This window comes from Ranitomeya variabilis, chromosome 4 (genome assembly GCF_051348905.1).
Source record: "Ranitomeya variabilis isolate aRanVar5 chromosome 4, aRanVar5.hap1, whole genome shotgun sequence".
Classification (NCBI taxonomy): domain Eukaryota; kingdom Metazoa; phylum Chordata; class Amphibia; order Anura; family Dendrobatidae; genus Ranitomeya; species Ranitomeya variabilis.
In genome coordinates this window covers 628547867-628568499 of record NC_135235.1, presented here as the reverse complement: position 1 = coordinate 628568499, position 20633 = coordinate 628547867, and the positions used below count along the sequence as shown (strand labels likewise).

Here is a 20633-nt window from a genome sequence, read left to right as displayed (position 1 = left end):
GTCTACCTGAATGTGTCAATAGGAAAGAGTTTAGCTGTCTGTCAACTCGCTTTTCTTAAGCACAAAGTTGAGGGTGCCAGAACAGTTGCCACTGTATATACCAGGATGGAGGGGACCCAAATCTTGCATTGGGGCCTATCAGACTCTAGTTATGCCACTGTATGTACATTCTGACGCCCCTATGTACAGTATGATGGCCTCTACAGCTCTGCCTCGTACACGCGCAGCTCCGCTCCGCACACCCCGTACACACACGGCTCCGCTCCGTACACCTCTTACACACACGGCTCCTTTCCGCACACCCCGTACACACACGGCTCCGCTCCGTACACTTTGCACACGCACGGCTCCGCTCTGTACACCTCGTACACACACAGCTCCGCTCCATACACCTTGTACACACAGCTCCGCTCCATACACCTCGTACACACGGCTCTGCTCCTTACACCTCGTACACACACACACACACACACACACACACACACACACACACACGACTCTGCTACATCCACCCTGTTAACCCCTCCTGACCCCACCCAGACACTTCCCCTCATCCAGCACCATGACAACCACCACACACAGCAGACACTGAGGCCCCTGATCATGTGACCCCTGACTCGTCCCCTCCTGTGACCTCATCACAGGTCCTGTGCGCACAGAACAGCCATATATGTGGTGTGCGGCTCTGCAGGTGGAGGTAGGTGCTGGAGATTCCCCATTATGTTTCCACCCTGTCGTTCTCTTCTCACAGTAGGAACTAGAGGGCTATTCCTTACCTCCACATCCCATCCCAGTATGTAGTAGGTGTAAGCTATCCAGCGGTAAATTAGCTGTTAGTGGTCAGAACCATGGAAACCTAAGGCCATGTGCCCACGCTGCGGATTCCATTGCGGAATTTTCCGCAGCGGAATTGATAAATCCGCAGTGCAAAACCGCTGCGGTGTTTACTGCAGATTTATCGCGGTTTTTATTGCGGATTCCGCTGCGGGTTTTCACCTGCAGTTTTCTATTGGAGCAGGTGTAAACCCGCAGCGGAATCCGCACAAAGAAGTGACATGCTGCGGAATATAAACCGCTGCGTTTCCGCGCGTTTTTTCCCGCAGCATGTGCACTGCGGATTTTGTTTCCCATAGGTTTACATTGTACTGTACACGCATGGGAAACTGCTGCGGACCCACAGCTGTGGAAATGCTGCCGGTCCACAGCGAAATCCGCAGCGTGTGCACATAGCCTTACTGTCACTATATAGTGGTCATAACCATGGATACCTGTTACGTTACTGCAATGCCTGCAGATGGAGTAACCGACATAACGAGAACTGTACTACATTTCTAATGGGAGGGATTTGCTAATATTATTATTATTACATCTACTACATATTGGGATAGGATCTTGGAGACGGGAATACCCCTTTAACTTTAAGGAAAATTTAATTCAGGGAAGTGTAAGTAAATAGGTTTTATTAGTAGATATTGTAGCAAGACATCTCGCATTTTTATAAAAAAAATTGTTATATGTAGGATGTATGTTGCTGTAGACAAGGATCCTGTCTTTTATCAGATAATGCTCGCCGATTTTGCAGCCAATCATTGACTTTAGTGGTCACTTCCTTCATCACTACTGAGGACCATGACAGATTACAGGGGACACTGGGATTTTGTATGGTATGTTATCAGGAGGACAGTCGGGGATCTCTTGTCCCAAGATGCTGTAAGGTGAGCCATGAGGATCTTACTCATTATCACACTGCCTGTGGGAGCCATCATCATGGACACTTGTTTGAGGTCCTGGTCTGTAGGTCTTACACCTGGACAATGCAAGAGCTGTGAAGTTTGTAGCCAGAAGGCTTAGGATTTTCTTTTGTACTGTGACATGACTTTTAACCCTGACAAAAAAATAAAACTTGTACTTTTTGTACTAAGCATCTAATCTAGTAGTTGACAATCCCATTAATTAATTTACCCCAAGCACAAATATAATGTAACTGTTAATCTGTCTAATAGAAGAAGAAGTAAAAGAAGCGCAATTTACAGTGTGGCAGTGGGTTAGAATAGCGATATCCCTAACTCCTTACCAAAAAATTACAACTCTATTATATGAGAATATGAGGCATGTGTTTCTGTTTCAGCTTCTTTCCACTGTCCTCGGTTTCTAGTATTGGCCCTCACATTACCTTCCATATAAAATAATGATCCCCCACATAGACTTCCATATATTATAATTGCCTCCACATTGACTTTCATATAATGTAATGGTCTCCACATTGTCCTCCATATAGTATAATATCCCCCTCATTGCCTTCCATATATACACTGCTCAAAAAAATAAAGGGAACACTTAAACAACAGACTATAACTCCAAGTAAATCAAACTTCTGTGCAATCAAACTGTCCACTTAGAAAGCAACACTGTTTGACAATCAATTTCACATGCTGTTGTGCAAATGGAATAGACAACAGATGGAAATTATTGGCAATTATCAAGACACACTCAATAAAGGAGTGTTTCTGCAGGTGGGGACCACAGACCACATCTCAGTATCAATGCTTTCTGGCTGATGTTTTTGTCACTTTTGAATGTTGGTTGTGCTTTCACACTCGTGGTAGCATGAGACGGACACTACAACCCACACAAGTCAGCTCATCCAGGATGGCACATCAATGCAAGCTGTGGCAAGAAGGTTTGCTGTGTCTGTTAGTGTAGTATCCAGAGGCTGGAGGTGCTACCAGGAGACAGGCCAGTACACCAGGAGACGTGGAGGGGGCCGTAGGAGGGCAACAACCCAGCAGCAGGACCGCTGCCTCAGAATTTCTGCAAGGAGGAGCACTGCCAGAGCCCTGCAAAATGACCTCCATCAGGCCACAAATGTGCATGTGTCTGCACAAACGGTTAGAAACCGATTCCATGAGGATGGTCTGAGTGCCCGATGTTCACAGATGGGGGTTGTGCTCACAGCCCAACACCGTGCAGGACACTTGGCATTTGCCACAGAACACCAGGATTGGCAAATTCGCCACTGGTGCCCTGTACTCTTCACAGATGAAAGCAGGTTCACACTGAGCACATGTGACAAGTGACATAGTCTGGAGACGCCGTGGAGAACGATCTGCCTGCAACATCCTTCAGCATGACCGGTTTGGCAGTGGGTCAGTAATGGTGTGGGTTGGCATTTCTTTGGAGGGCCGCACAGCCCTCCATGTGCTCACCCGAGGTAGCCTGACTGCCATTAGGTACTGAGATGAGATCCTCAGACCCCTTGTGAGACCATATGCTGGTGGGGTTAGCCCTGAGTTCCTCCTAAAGCAGGACAATGCCAGACCTCGTGGCTGGAGTGTGGCAGCAGTTCCTGCAAGATGAAGGCATTGAAGCTATGGACTGGCCTGTCCGTTCCCCAGACCTGACTCCGATTGAACACATCTGGGACATCATGTCTCGCACCATCCACCAATGTCACGTTGCACCACAGACTGTCCAGGAGTTGGCGGATGCTTTAGTCCAGGTCTGGGAGGCGATCCCTCAGGAGACCATCCGCTGCCTCATCATGAGCATGCCCAGGCGTTGTAGGGAGGTCATACAGGCACGTGGAGGCCACACACAACAGAACATCATTTCCTTGTCTTGAGGCATTTCCACTGAAGTTGGACCAGCCTGTAATTTGATTTTCCACTTTCATTTTGAGTATCATTCCAAATCCAGACTTCCATGGGATATTAATTTTGATTTACATTGATCATTTTTATGTTTTATTGTTCTCAACACATTCCACTATGAAATGAATAAAGATTTGCAACTGAAATATTTCATTCAGTGATATCTAGGATGTGGTATTTTAGTGTTCCTTTTATTTTTTGAGAGATTAACACAAAGAATGACATCCAATGGTATTATATAGAGATACCCAATAAAATCATTATTTTTATATATAAAAATGCTCAATTAAACACCATAGAATCACCTTACGTGTAAAGACTAAGTGGGAACTAGTGATGAGCGAATATACTCGTTACTCGAGATTTCTCGAGCATGCTTGGGGGTCCTCCGAGTATTTTTTAGTGCTCGGAAATTTAGTTTTTCTTGCCGCAGCTGAATGATGTACATCTGTTAGCCAGCTTGATTACATGTGGGGATTCCCTAGCAACCAGGCAACCCCCACATGTGCTTATGCTGGCTAACAGATGTAAATCATTCAGCTGCGGCAATAAAAACTAAATCCCGAGCACTAAAAAATACTCGTAGGACCCCCGAGCGTGCTCGAGAAATCTCAAGTGACGAGTATATTCGCTCCTCACTAGTGGGAACCACTTATAGAGTAGGACTAATCCATGTACCACGACAGGATCCAAGCAAGAACCACCATAACAAGGAATGTGCAATAAAATATATTAAGAAATACTATGACAATATAACAACATTCGAAAATTGTGCATGTATCAAGATATGCATAATATGTATATAGAAAAAAGACCAATTTTGCGTCAAGCAGATAAGGTAACAAGAATGAATCTATTTATAATATTTTTTTTAATTAAAATATTTAAATTTTTAACTACTAAATGAAAAAAAAGTGAAAAAACGCAATGTGTGTTAAAAAAATATATGTATATACTAAAAAATATATATACTAGATCATATATACACACAGTGCAATAATCAAAAAAGATCAAAAAGCTGTGCCCACATAAAGGAAACAATTTGCCTATCCTATGTACTACAATGAGCAATATAAATAGGAGGCACAGGAGATAAAGTGCAAAAGAGACAATTTGCATATCCTATGTACTACAATGAGCACTGTAAGGGTACCGTCACACAGTGCAATTTTGATCGCTACGACGGCACGATCCGTGACGTCGCAGCGATCGTATGATTATCGCTCCAGCGTCGTAGACTACGGTCACACGTTGCAATCACGGCGCTGGAGCGATGCCGAAGTCCCCGGGTAACCAGGGTAAACATCGGGTTACTAAGCGCAGGGCCGCGCTTAGTAACCCGATGTTTACCGTGGTTACCAGCGTAAAAGTAAAAAAAAAAAAACCGTACATGCTCACCATCTGATGTCCGTCCGGTCCCTTGCCGTCCGCTTCTTGCTCTGACAGATCCGGCCGTACAGTGAGAGCAGAGCGCAGCGGTGACGTCACCGCTGTGATCTGCTCTCACTTTCCGGCCGGCAGACAGTCAGAGCGGGAAGCGGACGGCAAGGGACCGGACGGACATCAGATGGTGAGCATGTACGGTTTGGTTTTTTTTACTTTTACGCTGGTAACCACGGTAAACATCGGGTTACTAAGCGCGGCCCTGCGCTTATTTACCCGATGTTTACCCTGGTTACCAGCGAACACATCGCTGGATCGCTGTCACACACAACGATCCAGCGATGTCAGCGGGTGATCAAGCGACGAAAGAAAGTTCCAAACGATCTGCTACGACGTACGATTCTCAGCAGGATCCCTGATCGCTGCTGCGTGTCAGACACTGCGATATCGTAACGATATCGCTAGAACGTCACGAATCGTACCGTCGTAGCGATCAAAATTGCACTGTGTGACGGTACCCTAAATAGGAGGCACAGGAGATAAGGTGCAAGTGCAATGAACAGCAAGTAAAACAAAGTACATTACTAAAGTGATTTGTGCATGGTGCTCTAATTCCACTTGGGAGTAAATAAGGGGACTGTACCTTTAAATGCCGCCAGATCCTGATACCATGCATCCCGACGCGCGTTTCGGAAATAACATTCCTTCGTCGTTATTTTTTTGAGCAGTGTATAATGACCCCATATGTTACACATTCACAATAAAACACACAAGTTTTGCAGATTTCTAAGGTTTTTTTTATACCTAGTTGAAAGCCAATGGATTAGAAGTTTTGCATTATGAGATTAACATAATGTAAAACACTGAAAAAAATTAAAATCTTTTGACTGTATAAATCATATACCCTCCAATCCAACAAAAACTGAAGCGTTTATGGTTTTCTTCAGTCTAAGTTTACAGAATTTATGTGGTTTGACTTTTCCGCTCCATGTTGCTGCACAGCGATTATGTGCCAAACATGCTGTCATCAGTAATTACCTGTATTTTTCATAGAATGTTAGACTTAGGCCGGGGACACACTTAACGTATAAAAAAACGGTCCGTTTTTCACGGCCGAGAATCGCACAAATGTTTCAAAAACAGTGATCCGTGTGCAGTGCGAGGATGCGATTTCCTCGCATCAAATGATCCGTGTGACATCCGTGTGACATCCGTATGGCATCCGTATGCCGAGATTTTCTCGCAAGCTTGCAAAACCAACATCTAATGGATTTATGTGCTCAAATGTTCGGGAAAACATATATACAGTATATATATATATATATATCATTGAGACACATATATATATATTCTGTATTTATATTTCATTCAGTGCGATATCTGTGAACAGCCGGTAATTCAATTGCCGGCTTTTCATTTCTCCTGCACAAACCCGACAGGATATGAGACATGGTTTACATACAGTAAACCATCTCATATCCCCATTTTTTTTGCATATTCCACACTACTAATGTTAGTAGTGTGTGTATGCAAAATTTCAGCGCTGTAGCTGCTGAAATAAAGGGTTAAATGGCGGAAAAAATTGGCGTGGGTTCCCGCGCAATTTTCTCCGCCAGAATGGTAAAGCCAGTGACTGAGGGCAGATATTAATAGCCAGGAGAGGGTCCATGGTTATTGGCCCCCCCGTGGCTAAAAACATCTGCCCCCAGCCACCCCAGAAAAGGCACATCTGGAAGATGCGCCTATTCTGGCACTTGGCCACTCTCTTCCCACTCCCTGTAGCGGTGGGATATGGGGTAATGAAGGGTTAATGCCACCTTGCTATTGGAAGGTGACATTAAGCCAGATTAATAATGGAGAGGCGTCAATTATGACACCTATCCATTATTAATCCAATTGTTGGAAAGGGTTAAAAAACACACACACACATGATTTAAAAGTAGTTTAATGAAATAAACACAGCGGTTGTTGTAATAATTTATTGTTCTCGCAATCCATCAGGAACACCCTCGCTTGGAAAAATAATAAACGCACAAGATACATACCTTCTGGTGAACCGTCTCGTCCCACGAAGTAATCCATCTGAAGGGGTTAACTAATATTACAAGCAGGAGCCCTGCAAATGCAGCTGTGCTCCGTGCCTGTAATCCCCGGCGAATGAATGAAATGTAGGTCATTGACCTACATTTCCTTCAGTCGCGGTGAGGCGCCCTCTGCTGGATGTTCTCATGAACTGCAGCCTGGGAACTTTTTCCCACGCTCCAGGTCATATGAGGACATCCACCAGGGGGCGCATCACCGCGACTGAAGGAAATGTAGGTCAATGACCTACATTTCATTCATTCGCCGGGGATTACAGGCACGGAGCACAGCTGCATTTGCAGGGCTCCTGCTTGTAATATTAGTTAACCCCTTCAGATGGATTACATCGTGGGACGAGACGGTTCACCAGAAGGTATGTATCTTGTGCGTTTATTATTTTTCCAAGCGAGGGTGTTCCTGATGGATTGCGAGAACAATAAATTATTACAACAACCGCTGTGTTTATTTCATTAAACTACTTTTAAATCATGTGTGTGTGTTTTTTAACCCTTTCCAACAATAGGATTAATAATGGATAGGTGTCATAATTGACGCCTCTCCATTATTAATCTGGCTTAATGTCACCTTCCAATAGCAAGGTGGCATTAACCCTTCATTACCCCATATCCCACCGCTACAGGGAGTGGGAAGAGAGTGGCCAAGTGCCAGAATAGGCGCATCGTCCAGATGTGCCTTTTCTGGGGTGGCTGGGGGCAGATGTTTTTAGCCACGGGGGGGCCAATAACCATGGACCCTCTCCTGGCTATTAATATCTGCCCTCAGTCACTGGCTTTACCATTCTGGCGGAGAAAATTGCGCGGGAGCCCACGCCAATTTTTTCCGCCATTTAACCCTTTATTTCAGCAGCTACAGCGCTGAAATTTTGCATACACACACTACTAACATTAGTAGTGTGGAATATGCAAAAAAAAATGGGGATATGAGATGGTTTACTGTATGTAAACCATGTCTCATATCCTGTCGGGTTTGTGCAGGAGAAATGCAAAGCCGGCAATTGAATTACCGGCTTTTCTATAGAACACCGCTGCGTATTTCTCGCAATGCACACGCATGGTCCGTGTGTAATCCGATTTTTTCTCGCACCCATAGACTTGCATTGGCGAGTCTCGGCCGAGATACGCTGACAATCGCAGCAGGCTGCGAGTTCCCTCGGATCCGAAATACGGTGGAGAAAATATCGGATGATGGGAGCTGCACCATAGATTAACATTGTGCCGAGTGCTATGCGATTTTTTATCGCATAGCACTCGTCCGTATTACGGTCTAGTGTGACCCCGGCCTTAGAAGGGGCCTCCAGGGTCATCATGTCCAACCCCCTTTGCAACGCAGGATTCACTAAACCCTCTCAGACAGATGTCTGTCCAGCCTCTGGAGACTTCCATTGTAGGAGAACTCGCCACCTCTGGTGGCAGCCTGTTCCACTCATTGATCACCCTCGCCGTCAGAAAGTTTTTCTAATATCTAATCTGTGTCTCCTCCCATTCAGTTTCATTCCATTACTTCTTGTGTTTCCATGTGCAAATGAAAATTAGGATGATCCCTCTACACTGTGACAGCCCTTCAGATATTTGTAGACAGCTATTAAGTCTCCACTTAGCTTTCTTTTTTGCAAGCTAAACATTCCCAGATCCTTTAACTGATCCTCGTAGGACATACTTTGCAGTCCACTTACCATCCTGGTAGCTCTTTTCTGAACCTTCTCCAGTTTTTCGATGTATTTTTTAAAATCAGGTGCCCAAAAGTCTACACAGTATTCCAGATGAGGCCTGACCAAAGAGGAGTAGAACGGGATAATTACTTCATGTGATTCAGACTCTATGTTTCTCTTAATAAATCCTAGAACTGTTTGCCTTTTTTGCTGCTGCATCACACTGCTGATTCATGTGTAACCTGTGATCTATGAGTCTTTTTCACATGTGCTATTGCTTAGTTCTTTTCCTCCTATTTTGTAGACGTACTTTTTGTTTTTATGTCCAGATGTAGACTCTTGCTTTTCTCCCTGTTAAATACCATTCTATTAGTTGCTGCCCATTTTTCAAGCTTATCTTATCTAGATCCTTTTGAAACCTTTCTCTCTCCTCTCTAGTGTCAGCTATCCTTCCTAGCTTTGCATCATCTGCAAATTTGATTAGGTTATCTTTAGTTTCCTTATCTATATCACTTATCAAAATCTTGAACAACACTGGGGCCAGGACAGCCTTGCAGTACCCCAATTGAAACACTCTTCCAATTGAATGTGCATCCATGTATTGCCACTCTTTGAGTACGATCACTGATCTACAAAGCCATCCACAACCTGTCCCCTCCCTATATCTTTTTTATTGCTTTTGGTCTCTCTGGCTTTAGCTCTTCTAATGCTTGCCCTGCATTCCCTGCAGACAGCATGATATTCTTCTCTAAATATGCCCACCTATTTCCATTTGATATATTCTGTGTTCATCTGTCCTGGTCTCTTTAAATGCTTCCAATTCTTCTTTTCAGGATTGTTACTGATTGTGCAGCGAGAAGTTCATTTAGGAAAATCTCCCATCCTTCTTGGACATTTCTGTACTTTATAGCATCCAGTTATTGTACATTTCCTACCTTCTTTCTGAGTCCATTAAAATCTGCCTTTCTGAATTCCAGCCTTAAAATCTGAGTCTTCGCTGGCCTTCCTTGAAGCAATGAATAAGAGCAACCAAGCTCGAAACGCGTCTGCGTAGTGATCTCTGGAGAGGCTAGTGATGTTTATGCTGTATGATATTATACTGTTTTTTTAAAGTATTGCTTCAATAAATAATGGATTTAAAGGAACAAAGAGCTGGATCACCTCCTTAATCAATTAGTAATCCTGCTGCACCACAGACTTTCCGTGCTCTGATTCCTGGACATCTAAGGGGTGAGCTGACCTTTTCTTATTTCTTTATACTGCCTAGGTGATTATTACAACCCACAACCTCAGATCTTCACACAACCCATCTCTAGCTAGGAGTCTATCATACAAGTAATTCAATCCATGGTCTAGAAACTCAAAACGTTGCTGATGGCACCATTGATGTAGCCAGTTATTCGCCTGTTGAATTCTGTTCAGTCTCCTTGTTCCATGTTCATTCACTGGGAGAAGGGATGTGAAGATGACCTGTGCTCCCACTTCCTTCACTTTCTGGCCTAGGTCTTCAAAGTCTCTGCATATAGTTTCCAGTTCCTTTTTTGCTGTGTCATTTTCTTATGTATTAGTAGGCATGGATCGTCGTCTGTTCAAAACAAAAATGATTACAAAATAACCAGAGGAGTATAAACCCTTAAAATCATTTTATTAACTTCAATAAATATTAAAATTAATGAATCACATACAGCAATACTACTGGGTAACTACAAAAGAATGGGGACGGCAATTAAATATATCTAATCACATAGTGGCCTGTGCCTTATCAAGCGCACTGTATCCAGATATACATAACAGTATCAGGGGTATACATTCCCACATACCAATAACCAGTTAACATGAATTCATATTTTAAAACCTCAAAAAAAGCAAGATGGCCACACTTACTGAGGTGTATATTTGAAGAAAGCGTCCTCACTGCCTCAACGCAGGTTTTGTTTCAGTATTTCATCAGGAGCACCTCCTGATAGAAACTATAGCACTGAAGAGTCTTGATACCCTAGGAGACACATCTTTGATTTGGGCACCTGGAAGATAGCACACTTCTTGTGAGGTGATGTGCGGTCGGCGGTTAGCGGCTTCTATTCCTCTCAGTAGGAATGCCCCACAACCACCACTGTACTTTTCTTCTTCATGTAAAGGTGTGACATACTTTGACCTCAAATGTTCCAGTCCATCCAGATTTTTTTTGTGATACATTTTCTTCAAATCCAGCAATATCGTAGAACCGCATTCACAATGGCTAGGGAGGGGTTAAAAAAGTTTAAAAAAAAATAATACCTGGTCCTCTGTCTTTTTCAGTCCAGTAGACATCATGGTCTAGGCCATTTTTGAAGTGTGCTTATGGCTGTAATTTTTAAAGATGTCAGACACTACAGGGCACCATAGATGGCCCAGTGAAGGTCGCATAACAGACCAAAGAAGATGACTGGACTGTGCACTGGGACAATTGTGGTTCAAATGAGTATAATTTATTTCATTTTATTTTTACATATATTTTTTATTCTCTGGGGTCCGGAGACAAATCACCTCATTTTCTTCCCTTACAGGTCCCTACAATATCGGATCCTCCCAGTGAAGTTCTTCTATTTAAGAGAATTTTCCAGTTTGACCTTTCTAGGATGGATAAGGAAAGGGCCAAGGTTGCAGCGAGGATATTGCACCTCACCCTGCAGATCCTCTTCCAGCTTACTGGAGAGGTAAGAGATTCTGATGGTGTCACATTACATCATTCTTATCTATGGAAATAACAGAAGGACAGAACTGGAGAGGTGAGGACTCTGGATATGTCTATAGTGAGATTTATTAATGTGTCTCTTCATCACCAGGATTACACAGTAGTGAAGAAGACCTCTAGTGAGCGCTGTCAGGCCCCTGTGTCTGAGGGATGGGGAAGACCCCTGAGCCCATTCACAGGGCCTCCACCTCACCCCCTGAAACATGAGGACATCAATGACCAGAAGATCCTAGATCTCATCTACAAGATGATTGAGCTGCTGACTGGAGAGGTGACACTGCTGGGAATGCTGGGACATTATACAGTAACGCTATGGAGGGTGTTATGATCCTTAGTGGTTGAGGATCACAAATTACTCCAGCTAAGTAACAAACATAGGACAAGCTCTAGGGAGGTGGTAAACTGGACTGACCGCAAAACTGAACCTATCCAAACACACTAAAGGTAGCCGGTGAACGTGCCTAAAAATCCTAGACGTCTCGAGCCAGCCTGAGGAACTAACTACCCCTAGAGAGAAAGAAAGACCTCTCTTGCCTCCAGAGAAATAATCCCCAAAGATATAGAAGCCCCCAACATGTAATAACGGTGAGGTAAGAGGAAGGCACATACACAGGGGTGAAAACAGATTCAGCAAATGAGGCCCACTAATACTAGATAGCAGAAAATAGAAAAGGGGTCTGAGCGGTCAGTAAAAAACCCTTACAAAATATCCACACTGAGATTTCAAGAACCCCCGCACCAACTAACGGTGTGGGGGGAGAAACTCAGTCCCCTAGAGCAACCAGCAAGCGAGGAGATCACATTTTAGCAAGCTGGACAAGAAACATGATGAATGCTGATAATCAAAAAATGAACAAACAAAAACTTAGCTTGTCTTGGAGAGACTGGGAGCAAGGTAGTCACAAGGAATCTGAAGGGCACTGAATACATTGATAGCCGGCAAGGAACTGAGTATCCAGGTGAGCTAAATAGGAAACCAACCAAGGATAACGAACCAGCTGATGCAGCCAACCTGCAGAAAGACAACACTACACAGTACCGCTTGTGACCACTAGAGGGAGCCTAAAAATAGAGTTCACAACAGGAGGGATCGGAGGATGACTGTATCATTGTATGTGTCAGGTTCTTATAAGATGTCAGGATGTTGCCGTCTATTTCTCCATGGAGGAGTCGGAGTATTTAGAAGGACACAAAGATCTGTACAAGGACGTCATGATGGAGGTTTCCCAGTCCCTCACATCACCAGGTAATAGTCAGAACTAAATACACACGGCCTATAATTATCTGTATGTAAAGAATGAATTCAGTCCCTGTATGTGTTTCCTCCAGTTCTATCCAGTGAGAGGATAACACCAGAGAGATGTCCCCGTCCTCTTCTTCCACAAGACTGTAAACCAGAAGATCCCAATGTACCTCAGGATCATCAGGTAGATGGAGAAAATATGTCATTAGATCTTTCCTATGATGTGTAGATCTCTGTGAAGATCTTGTGTTCAGTCTTGTTTTATCCACCAGTACTATATACTGAATCGCCAATATACTAGAGACACCTGCAATGATTTGATTACTGCTGTCATTTCATTTTTGGTTGTCATGTTAATTTATGGTCTTTACTTTTTTTTTTTTAAATCATGTCTTACTACTTCTCTATCTGTGACTTTTACAATATTTCTTTCAGGGTGAAGATCTTAGCTATATTAACACTACAGAGACATATTTGAGGGGTGATGAGCAGTATAAAGAGGAGATTCCTACAGATGACTGCACAAGTGAGTACAAGTTTGTGTTGCATGTTATGATTTTGTTGTCCTTGCAAAAAAATTGATGTGTAAAGAGGGAACACAATATTTTTTTATTAACACATTTTAATGGCAAAGTTTCAATCGGTAAAATATGAAATGGCATGCTTTCCATACAGAAAAAGTACAAAGCTGATCTCTGTATTTTCCTTTGGACCATAGCTTTTCCAATCCTCAAGATAAAATAGTTTTTGAGCATTTTAAGATCTCAGATGTCTTGGACTTCTAATTCAGCATCAGGACCAGCATAGGGATCATAGGCAAGAGAGAGGGATGTCTAGAGAAATGATTGATAGGTCACAGGAAAAGAATTGCAAATCCGCAAAGATGTTGGTTTGTGCAGCTTGCAGCAGACTTGATTGACCTGCCTAATATCCCAGAGATCAGCAAATCTTCTAAAGGTAAACCTGAATTCACCTCAAATTTTATGAAAAAAAATCTGAATTTCTTTTGTGATTCGCTTGATGCAAATCCAGCAAATTCATGGCTGAATTTTTAAGGGCCAATAAAGGGATTAATAAAATTGATGCTTCTCACCTTTCCTGTTTTTCCTGCAGCCCATTGTCTGGCATTCCTCTCTCCAGAGGCAGAACAGTCAGTGGTTTGCGGAGGCTGCAGGACAAATGAGCAGTGAAGTTGATATCAAATTTTTGCATAATTAATTTTCTTTATAAATTTGAGTGATTTGCTGGATTCAAATTTTGAAACATCCTGTCATCATCACAACTACCGTATATTGGAAGTCAAACTTTGCGGAGTAAGTTTGTGAATAGAAGTCCTTAAGTGGATATGTCTTGAGGAAAAATAGACTTTTTCTCTAGATCGAAACTAAGGTAGAGATCTGCATTTTTTTATCAGCCTTTTTTTAAACTGAGAAATAGTTTTAATAAAGAAGTTCTTTGTGTCCTCTCAAATCCGAAGAAAGTCTGTGATTAACTGTTGGTTCCTGTGCTTTTAAGCGATACAAGAGGATGCTGTCAGCATAGAATAAAAATGGAGGCTTTTTGTAATGTACTCCATTACCTAATTTTGCTTCCTTCTACAATGTCTCCAACACCATACTGAAAGTGCTATTTTAGCTGCCTTGTTCATGCTCTTTTATAAGCTGCTTTGAATTGCCTGTGTGCACTGTTTAGAAACACTTTCAGATCTGATCATGGGGAGAGGAACAGAAAAGTTCACAAAGAGAGAACGTTTGAATATGGATTCCTGCTTGATCTGCAAGAATAAAAAAAGCCTACTCAAGCAGCGATTTACGGCTTAAGTATTCAGTTAGCGAGGACTCATCTCTACCACGTGTACTAGTATTTTGTCTCTTAACTATCCCAGTTTTGCTATAGCTGTGCTGCCCTGCAGCAATATAGTGTGCCTTCTGACAAAGTTTCCTCTAGTACAGGGGTGGGGAACCTTTTTCCTGCCGGGGGCCATTTGGAAATTTCTACCATTATTCGGGGGGCCACACAAAAATTATCACCTGGAAAATTACCCTTGTATATTTAGTCAAACAATTATTTACGATAACTCACCCTTCGTGTGATGGCTGGAGCTGCTTCTCTTTGGTGCAGCTGTGATGTTAGGTGATACTGATCATGTTGCTTCTCACAGCTGCTTTTCAAGGTTTGTCGGCCGGAAGAGCAGCCAACTTAAGTTTTGTAAATCATATACATCACATAGGAGACGCTGGGACTACTGTATATACATCACATAGGAGATACTGAGACAGCTGTATATACACCACATAGGAGACAATGAAACTGCTGTATATACACCACATAGGAGACTCTGTGACTGCTATCTATACATCACATAGGAGACACTGAGACTGCTGTATATACATCACATTGGAGACGCTTAGACTGCTGTATCTATATCACATAGAGGATGCTGAGACAGCTGTATATACATCACATAAAAGATGCTGGGACTGCTGTACATACATAACATAGGAAACATTGAGACTGCTGTATATACATCACATAGGAGACACAGAGACTGTTGTATATACATCACACAGGAGACCCTGGGTCTGCTGTATATACATCACATAGGAGAAGCTGGGACTGCTGTATATACATCATATAGGAGATGCTGGGACTGCTGTACAGGGTGGGCCATTTATATGGATTCAGCTAAATAAAATGGGAATGGTTGGTGATATCAACTTCCTGTTTGTGGCACATTAGTATATTGGAGGGGGGAAACTTTTCAAGATGGGTGGTAACCAGGGCGGCCATTTTGAAGTTGGCCATTTTGGATCCAACTTTATTTTTTTCAATGGGAAGAGGGTCATGTGACACATCAAACTTATTGAGAATTTCATACAAAAAGCAATGGTGTGCTTGGTTTTAACGTATCTTTATTCTTTCATGATTTATTTACAAGTTTATGACCACTTACAAAATGTGCTCAAAGTGCTGCCCATTGTGTTGGATTGTCAATGCAACCCTCTTCTCCCACTCTTGACACACTGATAGCAACACCGCAGAAGAAATGCTAGTCTAAGGGGGATAGATTCCTTGTAGGAATGCTCGGACCTGACACCCATAATGTGGTGGTGCACCATCTTGCTGGAAAAACTCAGGGAACGTGCCATCTTCAGTGCATAAAGAGGGCAGCACATCATCATGTAGCAATTTCAGATATCCAGTGGCATTGAGGTTTCCATTGATGAAGAATGGCCCCACTATCTTTGTACCCCATATACCACACCATACCATCAATTATGGGTATCAGGTCCGAGCAGTCCTACATGAACAGTTTCCTGGAAAGTGGTTTGTTCGTCGTGGTCCAGTTGAATGGCCACCAAGGTCTCCCGATCTGACCCCCTTAGACTTTTTCTTTGGGGTAAGATGAAGGCAATTGTCTATGCTGTGAAGATACGAGATGTGCAGCATCTGAAACAACGGATACTGGAAGTCTGTGCTAGCATTTTGTCTGCGGTGTTGCTATCAGTGTGTCAAGAGTGGGAGAAGAGGGTTGTGTTGACAATCCAACACAATGGGCAGCACTTTGAACACATTTTATAAGTGGTCATAAACTTGTAAATAACTCATGAAAGAATAAAGTTACATTAAAACCAAGCACACCATTGCTTTTCTTGTGAAATTCTCAGTAAGTTTGATGTGTCACATGACCCTCTTCCCATTGAAAAAATAAAGTTGGATCCAAAATTGCCAACTTCAAAATGGCCGCCATGGTCACCACCCATCTTGAAAAGTTTCCCCCCTCCCATATACTAATGTGCCACAAACAGGAAGTTGATATCACCAACCATTCCCATTTTATTTAGATGTATCCTATAAATGGTCCACCCTGTATATACATCACATAGGAGACACTGAGACTGCTGTAAATGCTTAAAGTCTTTCTCTATACTTTGCACTGATGAGAGGCAATACCCCAAAACACCGTGTCTGCAAATTGAGATTTTGATTTGACTTTTATCCTAAGTCATATGGCAAAGCTCGTTAAAGGGTCTACTTTCAATAGGTGGCACTAGAGATCAAGTCCTCTTCCTCTCCGAAGAGGCAATTGGCATATTTAATTTCCCAGAGGAGTATTAAAAGCCTTATAAGCCTCCTCACATTGGCATGCCAGGCTAGGCATGTCACTCTCCATTAGGAGAAACGTTACCCTTTAGGTTCTTTATGTATCAATATTAATGACACCATGAATCTTGACCAAATCCCTAACACCGTTGGTTGAAATGCAAACTATCAATGACTCTCTACCATGCTTCACAGTTGCTTGCAAAAACATAATATTGCACCATCTCCAGTCCTTTGGCAAACAAACTGCTTTTTGGTTACAGTCAAATATATAAGATTTTGATAGATCAGATTTGACATTTTTCTGCACTACAATTCCTATATATGTATTCATACATTATTGAGTTACTTGGCCTTGTGTATGGTTGTTAGCTGCAATTCTTCAATGAAAACCACTTCTGGCTAGAATTTTTTACGAACACTGCATAGGTGTAGCTGGGGCCCACTGGTTTCTGTCAGTTGTGAGCTTATGGCACTGCTGGACATCTTCCGATTTCAAAGGAATGCAAGCATGATGTGTCTTTTAAGTTTTATTGGCCAATGCATCTACTGTCCTAAATTATGCCCATTTCCTGATATTCTCAATCCTAAGAAATACAGGCAGCCCATCATCCATCATGCAGTACCATCAGGGAGACATCTGATTAGCTCCAAATTTATTCTGCTGCAAAATAAAAACCCCAAACATGCAAAGTCATTAAGAACTATCATCGTAGAGAAGAATAATGAGCCCTGGAAGTGATGATCTGGGCACCTCAGAGGCTTGATCTCACCGTCCTCAAGTCTGCCTGATATTATATGAAGAGTCGGAAGGATTTGTGCAAACTGATATCCACAGATCTGTGATTAGTTTGCCAAGATTTTTCAGAACAACCTACCTGCCGAGTTCCTTCAAAAATTGTGTGCAAACTTAACTAGAAGAACTGATGCTTTCATGCTGTTCTGAACGGTGGTCTTACCAAATATTGATTTGATTTGTCTTTTATCTAATGGTCCCCGCTTTCCCATGTGCCATTTGGTTTGACCAGGTATCCTGCATGAACACATGCAGTCTGTTCTGCTTACCTTGAGCTATGGCTTAACAAATTCACCTCAATAGGTGAGCCATTCTACTCTTTAGTTCTGCTAAATAGGAAAAATATACAAAAAAATGAAGAAAAGTAATGCATGTCCTAATCAAGACTTACACTTATTCCAAACTCATTAAATTGCTTTCAAGGGTTAGGGAATGTATGGGACAGACACCACCTAATAGCACTGACTTACAGGCCCCTTTATGAACCTTGTATGAATATTTCACTAGAAAGAAAGATTGGTCACAGTAACACTAAAACGTGGGCCTATGAAGAAGGTTGATCCAAATTAAAGAATACGTCTATAAATCCTAACAGCATAATCTATAAGTACCTGTTTAGACGTTAATGATGCCAGCCATCTTAAGCTGTTTATCATTGAATTTTACTACAGTTTGTATAGAAATGTTATGGAATGTATAATAATGAATTAAAATTTATAATATTTCAAGGCACTGTTATTGGAAACAAATAATAAACTGCGTTTTATTCTTGGCAGATGACTGTGTCGGGAGCTTCACGGAACATCTGATGTTTTCAGATGCACATGAAGAGCATGCCATTATCCCATATATACCTCCAGCCCTTCACAGCAAAAATCTATTCTCTGATCCTTTTCAACGGTTCCTATCCCCTGACTTATCAGAGAATGTCAAGCAAAATAAAATTAACAAAGAAGATGTTGAACATCATAGAACTCACAAAGGGCAGAAGCTATTTTCATGTTTAGATTGTGGGAAATGTTTTAGAGTGAAATCATCACTTGTTGCACATCAGAAAAGTCACACCAGGGGAACGGAATTTTTATGTCCAGAGTGTGGAAAATGTTTTACTCACAAACCATATCTTATTAAACATCAAAGAACTCACACAAAGGAGAAGCCATTTTCATGTCCTGATTGTGGTAAATCTTATAAGTTCAAATATGTTTTAATTGCACATCAGAAAACTCACACAGGAGAGAAGTCATACTCGTGCACAGAATGTGATAAAAAATTTGCTTCAAAACCCCCACTTGTTAGACATCTGAGAATGCACACAGGCGAAAAGCCATATTCATGTTCAGAATGTGGGAAATGTTTTAACAGGAAATACAATTTTGTTACACATAGGAGAATTCACACAGGAGAAAAGCCATTTTTTTGTGCTGAATGTGGGAAATGTTTTACATTGAAATGCTATCTTGATACACATCGGAAAACCCACACAGGGGAGAAACCATATTCATGTGCAGAATGTGAAAAGTGCTTTACAGAGAAAGCTGTCCTTGTTAAACATCAAAGAAGTCACACAGGAGACAAACCATTTTCATGTTCAGAATGTGGGAAATGTTTTACAGTGAAATCAAGTCTTATTGTACACCTGAGAATTCACAGAGGGGAAAAGCCATTTTCATGTTCTGAGTGTATGAAATGTTTTACAGAGAAATCTCAACTTGTTAGACATCAGAGAATTCACACAGGGGAAAAACCATATTCATGTTCAGAATGTGGAAAATGTTTTAATGTTAAATCAACACTTGCTACACATCAGAAAATTCACACGATGGAAAATACATTTTTATGTCCAGAATGTGGGAAGTGTTTCACTGGGAAATGTAAATTCATTCAGCATCAGAAAATTCATATAAGAGAGAGGTCATTTTTATGTTAGCAGTGTTAGAAATGTTTTTCATGGATATAAAATTTTCTAAACCCCTTTACCCCCAAGGGTGGTTTGCACGTTAATGATCGGGCCAATTTTTACAATTCTGACCACTGTCCCTTTATGAGGTTATAACTCTGTCAGAATCACCAAGATCCGTTGAAGCGTTCCACTGTTTTCTCGTGACATATTGTACTTCATGATAGTGGTAAAATTTCTTCGATATACCTTGCGTTTATTTGTGAAAAAAAACGGAAATTTGGCGAAAATTTTGAAAATTTCGCAATTTTCCAACTTTGAATTTTTATGCCCTTAAATCACACAAAATACTTAATAGGTAACATTTCCCACATGTCTACTTTACATCAGCACAATTTAGGAACCACAATTTCTTTTTTGTTAGGGAGTTATAAGGGTTAAAAGTTGACCAGCAATTTCTCATTTTTACAACACCATTTTTTTTTAAGGACCACATCTCATTTGAAGTCATTTTGAGGGGTCTATATGATAGAAAATACCCAAGTGTGACACCATTCTAAAAACTGCACCCCTCAAGGTGCTCAAAACCACATTCAAGAAATTTATTAACCCTTCAGGTATTTCACAGGAATTTTTGGAATGTTTAAATAAAAATTAACATTTAAATTTTTTTTACACAAAATTTATTTAATCTCCAATTTGTTTTATTTTACCAAGGGTAACAGGAGAAAATGGACCCCAAAAGTTTTTGTACGATTTGTGCTGAGTATGCTGATACCCCTTATGTGGGGGGTAAACCACTGTTTGGGCGCACCGCAGAGCTCGGAAGGGAAGGAGCGCCATTTGGAATGCAGACTTAGATGGATTGGTCTGCAGGCATCACGTTGATGTACCCAAACAGTAGAAACCCCCCACAAGTGACTTCATAATGGAAACTAGACCTCCCAAGGAACTTATCTCGATGTGTTGTGAGAACTTTGAACCCCCAAGTGTTTCACTACAGTTTACAACGCAGAGCCGTGAAAATAAAAAATCCTTTTTTTTCCCACAAAAATGATTTTTAGCCCCCCAA

At 41.7% G+C, this 20633-nt stretch overlaps 1 protein-coding gene across 1 annotated transcript; it reads left to right on the top strand.

Annotated features, from left to right (window-relative positions):
- The first annotated feature begins 660 nt into the window (after positions 1-660).
- On the top strand, positions 661-20227 carry LOC143767260 (uncharacterized). Its single transcript, XM_077255466.1, has 7 exons — positions 661-697; positions 11331-11480; positions 11610-11789; positions 12641-12764; positions 12848-12945; positions 13197-13287; positions 18438-20227. The coding sequence occupies exons 1-7, from the start codon at positions 671-673 to the stop codon at positions 19589-19591; spliced, it is 1824 nt and encodes a 607-aa protein (XP_077111581.1). The 5' UTR covers positions 661-670; the 3' UTR covers positions 19592-20227.
- The last annotated feature ends 406 nt before the right edge of the window (positions 20228-20633 follow it).